General features: G+C 38.7%; 1 protein-coding gene across 1 annotated transcript in view; it reads left to right on the forward strand.

Annotated features, from left to right (window-relative positions):
* Positions 1-7884, forward strand: part of LOC136975671 (ankyrin repeat domain-containing protein 13C-A) — a 62942-nt gene extending 55058 nt beyond the window's left edge. The window contains exons 8-13 of the mRNA XM_067270777.1: positions 1773-1840; positions 5325-5418; positions 5878-6027; positions 6234-6262; positions 6341-6441; positions 6506-7884. Of these exons, the coding sequence (XP_067126878.1) occupies positions 1773-1840; positions 5325-5418; positions 5878-6027; positions 6234-6262; positions 6341-6441; positions 6506-6639 (576 nt within the window). The 3' untranslated portion in view covers positions 6640-7884. The remainder of the gene's footprint in view (positions 1-1772; positions 1841-5324; positions 5419-5877; positions 6028-6233; positions 6263-6340; positions 6442-6505) is intronic.
* Positions 7885-9482: the final 1598 nt, after the last annotated feature.

A 9482-nucleotide genomic window follows, 5' to 3' on the forward strand; every position in this document is an offset into this window, starting at 1 on the left:
ATTATAGTAAAACCTGGATTTAACAGACAGAATTTTTAGTCTGTATGTCATGTGTGAAAATTAACACCCTGTTAATTTTTTAAATGCATTTTATATGTAATTAAATTAGCAAGTTTGTTTTTTAAATCTGTGAGTCACAGCTCATTAAGAACATTATTTATTTGTTTAGTTAAATACAATTAAAGTATATTTTCCAAAAAATGTTTGTTTATTTTGATTAGATTGCTTATTACAGTCTCAGAACTATAGTGAGTAGGTAAGCATAGCATATATAGAAAACTTTTCATATATTACAGTGGCGTGCAGTTCATGGAAACTGTGGAAGTGCTGCTTCCCTTGTATTTTCTAAAACATAAATACATATTGTGTGATTATTCTCATATTTTAACGTACTTTGAATTACTTAAAATTAATATTTTATTATAACCACATTATGTATCTTATTACAAATTTGTATACACGTGAAAAACAACGATAAGATTGCTACTGTATATTCGTATATGCATATTCCCAATGGAAGTGCAGTGTTGTTGAATACGGAATAACTTCCACGGCAAAAATATCTGAATCGTGTAAAGCAGCCAAATTATATGCATTTGTGCATGCACTTTACAGAACACCAACCTCACGTGGTTTAGCTCATGATGCTACATACCAAAATATCATATAATGCTTCCAATGATTCTATCCAGGGTTAGCACAGCTTCCTTATCATCATATGTCACCACATGCCACTGATATATACATAATTTTAATTACATAAATGTATGTCCAAGAATAAAAACAGATAACTAATTAATTTGGCAAGTTTTTAACACAAGCATTGGAAAAATCTCATTTGTATAACAGGTTGTTTGGTTTTTTCAGACATCCCTTTACCCAAATTAGTGCTTTAAATTGAGGTTGTACCATCTCTTATTTTGGAGTATTTTACATATAAAAACTAGACATTTCAGTTATATATAATGGAATATCTATTATATAACTGTGAGAAAACATTCAGAGATTGTAAATTATCTAGAAATTGATTGACAATTATCAAAAATAATTCTTAAAATGACCAGATTTTTAAAAATAATTGTTTTATGTGATCAGACAGTGACTATCACCATTTAAAAAATGAGTGGCAGTAGTCGATACTACTATTGTTTGTATCAGTGATCATTTTTTGAAACTTGGAATTAATTAGAAATTTAATCAAATATATTTAAGTTTCCAATGTAAATTCAGAACATTATTTCCATTTTGATCTTAAAAGATATGATGTTTGGCAATGAATTTTGAGGTTTATGTATATTGGTGGTATTTTTGTCACATTTTAGTTATAAAAATTAATATTTGTAAAAACTTGTTTGGTTTCTCTCAAATGTGCAGAATTCAATTTGAGATTGATTCGTGGTATAAAAATCAAGTTTCTCTCTAATTTTAAACTGGGCCATTTCAATAATCTGTGGACATTCTGTAGATTCAAATTTCTGCGTAAGCAGTTCAATCGTTTATGGTTTAATTTGGGTAAATGTGTGCCTTGTTTATTTTATAAATATTTTATTAAAGCAAATGAAGTTTTATATTTATTTTTTTCTTATGCTGAAATATGTTTTAATATTATACAAACTTAAATACTTGATTAATAATCTATTTTAAATAATTATTCTGTGACTGATAAAATGTCAAATCTAAATGTTTGTTTTGTATGTAGTGTGTATTATGCTTAAGCAGTCATTTAAACTTGAGTGGAGATTAGCATAAACTGTTTTGTTTGCTTATTTCAGGAGATGGTTGGACCATTTTTAGCAGATTTCTACATTATTAATGGACTCTTATTAGAATCACGAAAGAGGTCAGTATATACATAATAAGTACTTCTTCGACTTTATAGACTGATGTAAATGGATGTAATTAAGTTCTGATTATTAACATTTTAAGATTCTTTATCATTGAATGCTTTTGTTAACTTTCTGCGTTTTGCGTCTTTGTATCTTGCAACTCAAATTTTGTCCACTTCTAAATTAAAACAGAAGACAAATTTTGAGGACTTGCCGAAGTCTAACAGCAATGCAGTAGTGTTTTATGGGGTAGCCTCGCTCTAAAACCTGATAGCCAATGTAGCCAAATACAGAATTTAACTGCTAATACCAGTTGGGCTTGGATATTTTAGATGCTTGTGTGTAAATGTATTATAGTGATGTTTGCAGCGAGATGCGGATTCCGCTTGCCATTGACTAGAAGGTGCAGTGGTTTTCAAGATGTCAAAACTCGAAAGTAGTAGCTTCCAAATATGCATACACTATAATATGCAGCCACAGGAAGTTAATGTACTCAAACAGCAATAAATGTAAAGTGTTTTATTTTTGTGTTTAAAGTGCTTGACAACTGACACATTTATAAGGTATGCAAATCTGCGGATCGGTACAAAAATTAGTCAAAATTACTATACGATCAACATTTTAACGCAAGATTCTACATTGATATGCACAAACACGAAATTTACTAGACACATAATGTCACATTGAAATATCTATAAGCTTACGTGTTTTTGAACATAGTGGATAACTCTGTTTAAACATAGCTTTATAGAACACTCGGCTTGCTATAGCCCAAGGACCATTTGTGTTCCAAAACCAGAATAGTTAGAAGGACGTGTACCACATTTATACCAACCATAATGCACGTAAATTGTGAAGCAAGATGAAGAGCAAACGACGCGAACGAGGTTGCATTACTTTGTGCCCGATTGTAATTCACACTCCTATTTTCGAGACCAGAGAAGTGTAAAAATGATGCGTGTTAAAATTTAGAAAACACGTGAACATTCAATATTTATTCTATCAACTATCAGACAAGCCCAGCGTTGCTCGGACAAAAAATAACTACAGCAAAGATTAATATTATTGGATTATTTCATACTTCTAACCCTTCTATTGTATTACATTATAGTATTTGATTTATATTTACAAAGGTTATCTTACGTAGGAGTTTATCAGGGTGCAAGAATTAGGTTCATCCTCTTCTGAGACTAATTAGAGAATTTTTAGATAGGTCTAAAAATATGTTTGATTTCCCTCGAAAACGCAAAAAACCACATTTAAAATAGTACGATAGAAGCCGAATTCTTCAGGTTAATCCCTCTCCCCCGTGGTGGAATTTCCAAAAATCCCTTCTTAGTGTTCTAGAGTTCCGTGCGGTGCTACTCTCTCTGTTATGCGACGACAAACAGTGCCCGCTTCTTTTATAAAAATCTCACTTTGCTACCTGTTCCCTTCCCCTAGAAAAAAATAGACCTTACAACTTGAATGCACTTCCTACTTCACTTGAAGTCAAATAAAAATATCGTAGCAGAGTGTTATATGTTAATAATGCATGTTTTCGACAGATAAAGTTCTGTAAAATATATTACCGACTGACAGAAAGTCAGTGGAGCAGGGCGGGAATCATCAGTAAAGTGTGAAGTAATAGTTTATGCCGATCGCTTAGTTTCGGTCTATTAAATAACGTATAAGTATCCATTCTTTGTAACCGTCGACTTCGTTTGAACAGTTTTATTATTAAAATGTTAGTGGGTGTTGGACATGAACCGAATATAAATTAATTTTGTTTCGACTATAGATGCAGGGATAATTTAGATGTATTTTATCGAAACTTAGATATTTGAAAATTGTACCTGATATATAATTCTTAAAACTTGGTGTTGTTATATCGTGCAGTAATGAAAATATTTAAGTAATACAGATCTTTTTTCCATTATTTCTCTATTCCTCTGGAAATTCAAAAAATTGTTTAAAATCTTATCGACATTTCTATATACAACAGTCAGTTCGAATTAAAAATCGCAAATCTCTTTTATGGTGGAAAAAATCCGAACTGTATAACTTTCCCGGCTATTACGAGATCTTATTTACAATATAACTTTTATAATTTTAACTAATTACAGTTTAACTTAATAAAATTGTGTGACGCCATCCGTTACGAGATGGTTATAAAAAAGTTGTATTTTTTTAATTATTAGCGAGGTTGAGGCCGAAGTTTTAAACGCGAAAACGTGTACGTCGGACGTTCAGCGCCGCTTTCCTGTAAGCCTAGAACAGTGGTTCCCAACCGGTGTTCCGTAAGCATCTTCCAAGTGTTCCGCAGATTCAGTCGCAAATCGGAAAGTGTATAATCGTATTCGAGCCACCGAATATAAAAAAATTTAAATCATAAAATTTTCATAAACTTAAATATATATGTACGACTCGTACTTATGGAGTGTACTACTGTTTTGAATAAGGTAAAGGCAATGAAAAAAACTGAATGAAATATGTAAAAAATCATCAGGCACAAGTTTCCCATTAAAGTTATTTAGGTATATTTTTTCCTGTCTTAGAATTGGCGTTAATAATATGAGTAAAGATTTTGAATTATAACTGCTCAATTCTAATAAAATAACTGATGACAAGCTTATGTATTTCATATTAACTTAAGTAAGTGTTCCGCTAAAGAAAATTGCTCACAGAAGTGTTCCGCATCCTAGAAAAGGTTGGGAACCACTGGCCTAGAAGTTTGACAATGGCGTGGAATCATGTTCGACGTTCCAAACGCCATTGTCAAACTTCTAGGCTTACAGGAAAGCGGGCTGAACGTCCGACGTACACGTTTTCGCGTTTAAAACTTCGGCCTCAACCTCGATACTATAAAATGACAAAACGCTTAATTTTGAGCGCAGGGACAAGTTTTATTTAAAAAAAAAAGAAAAGTATAAATGTTAATAAGGAGTAAAATCGTCATTAAGTCCGATCTCTCTTACTTTTCACCCCTAGACCTTTAACCAGCAAAATTTAATAGCATCGATGCTCCTGGCATACAAACCACCCTGACAAATTTCGTTACTTAATCTTTACTCCGTCCCAAGATGTTAAGCAAAATAGCCAACACAGGCATCCACGGAATTTTTTTGACTTGTTCGGATTCGGGAAGTCTCAAAACGTGGAGATAAACCAAAAAAAAAAAAAAAAAAAAACTCTGAGGTATCAAATTCAACACGATTCCAATAATTTCCCTGGTTACGTGTACGTAACGGCCGGGAAAATAAAATTTACCGGATGCGTAATTATTTTCTTTTCCAATAAAATAAAGTAAGCTAATCTCCTTTTAAGGGATAAATATATAAATATTGTAATCTATCATTATAGCAGGAATAACTTATATAATCTACTGTTGTTTTTCAATTATGATTTTAGTTTTGTGTTATGACATTAAATTTCGTTTATTTAATGACGATGCAATATCGATGGAAGTTTTGTAATTTAAACAATAAATGATGAAGCTGAAACCGTTTCTAATTTCAGGAGAGAACATTTAACGGAAGAAGATTTACAAAAAAATAAAGCAATAATCGAAAGTTTTACAAAGGGAAATTCTGTCAATTTGGACGGTTCTGAGGTAAGCCTTAAATTGTACAAATTTTCCTATTTACGCATAATATTTCGTTTCGAATTACATAATTACAAAAATAAACCAGGTGAGACCGTACCGGCGTGATAAATGGCAAAATAAATGTCATCCGTTTTAACTTTCTTCGTTTACGTTAACTTGTGTTGTTAAGGTAAGAACCGCGTATGGTAGAAGTGAAAAATAATTCTTGGGGAAAAGGATGGACGTAGCTAAGAACTATTCTCACCCTCATCACCGGTGAATTTGACCATGGCTAAGAAGAGCGGACCGATAATTTTAGTAATTGACCAAGGAAGTCGGGTTGGGAGGATAGAAAATGCTCTGCCCCGATGTATGGGGCATTCCCGTAAACAGCCGTGACAATGGAAAGGGAGACTTTTCTGATTCCGACGGAATTAGGTTTTGCCTTTTCGGATAGTGGTTAAATAATAATATTTTTGTTTGCAGCCACAGAGGAGAAAGTCGTTACAGCCTCCGAAGGTGTCTCGAATAACTTGGGAGGAATACGTCAACGCGCCGGTGGGAAAGAACTGCCACTTGGGACGCAGCATGATGTGCAAAGAGACGTCGAAAGTGTTTAAAGCCACACTGGCCATGGTAAACCCTTTCCCTTCTTATCCGTTACGCGAGTCCGCAAGAAGTAACCGCGCGTGGTATCTGTCGGTTTCGATCGTGGCCACTCCGCCGGTTTTGACCCGCCAACCTATTTTTCCGTCCCACGGGCAATTCGGTCTTAATGTCTACAAATAGAAATCGAAGGTGGTCTGGTGCTAATTAATTTAACCAAATTTTCTGCTTTACAGAGCGAAGAATTTCCTCTCTCGGTCGATGCGTAAGTTGATATATTTCTTTTTCCGTTACGCGCTCGCGCTGCCCGACACTTCTAACTGTCTGTTTTCCCGCATTTCAGTCTGCTGAACGTTCTAGAGGTCATCGCGCCTTTCAAACACTTCAATAAGTTACGGGAGTTCGTTCAGATGAAGTTACCCTCCGGCTTTCCCGTCAAAATAGGTGAGTGCCGCTCTTAGTTCTGGCCGCGGTTCGACCACACCCCACTGACTTCCGGCTTTTGCAGATATTCCCATTCTGCCCACAGTGACGGCTCGAATCACCTTTCAGGATTTCCACTTCCGCAAAGACCTGGCCGACGGCCTGTTCGACGTGCCCTCTGAGTACCAAGAAGACCCCAACAGATTCCCGGATTTATGATTCCCGGGAGACTTCACCCTGATCACTCTGGAGGCGGCTTTCGGCGGCGTCGGGACGTCGTCTCGAGCCGACACTTCCGGACGCCGGTTCCCTCCGCCTTCCCCTCCTCTTCGCCCTCCGGTAGAAAGCGAAAACGTCACCATGGTTTTGGATCTGCCCGTTTCTCTGGGATGCGGCAGTATTTATTCCTCTTGCATCCGTTTGTTTTTTGAGCTCTGATCTCTCCCCCTCTCTCCGCTCTTCTTTCTCCGCCGGTTTAATTTATTTATTAGAAATCGCCCCCCGCCCTCCGGCCCGGGGGGCGGCCACATATCTCCGCGCCGCGGAATTTGCGGAGCGGCGTCACGTCGACGACGCGCGCGTTTCGGCCCGCCGCCGGGAGAGACCGCGCGTCGTCTTCCGCCGCGGCGCCCTGTAAATAGCGTGTAAGTATCCAGCGTGACGTGGTAATTTAAATTTTGTAGCGGGTCGGGCCGTGGCGCGTCGACGCCCCCGAGCGCGCGCGTCGAGCCTCCGCCGGAGACGACGGCCGGGGCGAGACCGAGAACGTCGGGCCCCGCCCGCAGCGCCGGAAGTGGTTACGGGGCGGACCGGACGAATCCGGCCGGTTGAAAAACGAAGAGTTTCTGTATTATTGCCACGGGGTGCAACTTCCGGCGATTCTTAACCGTTTCCCGCCCCGGCCATCCGGACTCTGAACGGATTTTATTGGAAGAAATCAAAAGAGCGCGCTTTTAAGCTTATTTTTTCACTCGTGCCGAAGGAAAGGAAGGAAAAGCGGAACCTTTCGGACGTTTTCCACCCGCCGACGCCCCCTCTTTTGTCTAAAGGACGGAGGATCCGAAACCCCCTCTGGTCCTGGGCGCCGCCGCGCGCTCCGATTTCCTCCCGGCCCCTCGGAGGGAAATTAGAGTTTTTCCCGGAAGAGAAACAGAATCTCCGTCGACGTTTTCGGGGAACTGAGACGAAACTCTCCGCGAATTTTGCCAGGAGGTAAAAGCGTAGGAGGGTGGAAAGGTCTAGGTCCTCCTCCTCGGCCGGAAAACGTCCGGAAGGCCGCTCCGACCGGCGTCCGTCACCATTCACACTGTACATAATACCGGGCGCGTCCGGCTTTTGTTTTTTTAAAATTAGTGGCGGCGGGCGGGCGGCCCGGGGCGGGAATGTCGAAGGCCCGGTCGCACTTTATCCGTTTTGTAAATATTAGTTAAGTCTGTTTGAAATAAAATCTATCGAAAAATGGTAGCGCTCTCCTTTCTTTCCGTTTCCAGTGACGGGAGGAAGTCGTACTTCCGGTCACTGCCACCGCGGCGGTGTAAGCCGCAAGGTCCTAGAATATATTCTAGAACCTTGGAGTAAGCCCGGCAATCGGTCGTAGTTTTTCACTTCTACCGACAGATGGCGTTTTAAAAGATTTCGACATTACATTTGCCGCGTTAAGCCGGATGCACACATGCGGCGCGGCAAGGAAAAGCGGCAGAATGACGTCACTTTTTCTCGCCGCAGAAGTCGATTTTGTGCCGCTTTTCTCGTGCCGCAAAAGTTGGTTGAATTCTATGTTTGGCGGCGGTCGCCACCAAGACACGTTTCTATCAGCCAATAACAGTTCGTCTGGTAGTCACGTGAGAAAATGCAACCACGTGGTGTTTTAATGGCGGAAAGTTCGACGCGATTAACCGAGATAACAAATATCAGAATAAAGAGGAAAGGATAATAAATTTAACACAAATTCTACACAGATACAGTAATCATATATTATTTAATTCAAAGAACAAAACAACCGAATCTTACTCGAAATAGTATTCTTTATCGAGAGATCTTAATCGAGGAATAAGCCTATTTTGTACACAAGTTATTTCTCGATCCAAGAAAATATCTCTAATCCAAAATCTTCGTTCGAATCTTCGACAAAATCTAGCTAAATAAAGCAAGCGCGGTACAAAACAAAATTTGTAAACACGTGGATAGCGGCAGTTCAGTATCGTTCGTCATCTTGAATACTGAACGCATGCGCCGAAATTTAAGCGGTTTGCCGCTTGTGTGGTTGTGCTGCCGCGGCGAAGACGCATTCGCGACACCGCTTTTCGCTGCCGCGCCGCATGTGTGCATCCTCCTTTACACTTCTTTTGTTTGCTCTGCGGTGTGGGCATATCCGCGGTTGGAAAATTGGAGGAATCCCCGTACAAAATTTCACAATTTTTAAGTGTAAACTTCGTTATTCGATTTTTTTTTATTCCGGTCCGAAATTTGCCAGCCAATTTTCCATTTGTTTCGTACCTTTCGTCGGATTTAACGAAAACCGACAGTATGATTATTTTCTTCCTCGTCCCGGCTTTCGAATTTACCCGGTAACGTGGTCGCCGCCTTCCGTGTTATAAATTAATCTTTGTATTTTGTAAGATTTTTTTCCGTGTTATTGATCTTCTTCTCTTAACCGTAGGTAAGTAATCGTATCTCGGTATTTCAACTGAAATTCTGCAGAAAATCGCCGGTCTCCACCGAACAAATTTTCCATTAACAACATATTTTTATTTTGTCATATATAAAAAGTTTCTACGGTCAAAATGAAAAAAAGTAAAGACGTTGCCGATATTTCCCACGGTGATCGAACCGAGAAGACGACACGTTGTAAAAGGAAAAGCCCCCGTTTGACTGAAATTAATGTTCGCGCGTAATACGGTATTTTTAACTGCCATTGTTAGTTAATTATGGTTCGAAAGCTTCAATAAACACATTTCTCCGAGTAACGGAAAAGAATGTTATATCTTTGCTAACTTCCGCAAGTTTAACTCAATTTTTTATGTCGGGTATAATATTTCCTACGGCGCCAAAGACAGGTTAAG

Source organism: Centruroides vittatus, unplaced genomic scaffold, assembly GCF_030686945.1.
Source record: "Centruroides vittatus isolate TY-2023 unplaced genomic scaffold, ASM3068694v2 contig_377, whole genome shotgun sequence".
Taxonomy (NCBI): Eukaryota; Metazoa; Arthropoda; class Arachnida; order Scorpiones; family Buthidae; genus Centruroides; species Centruroides vittatus.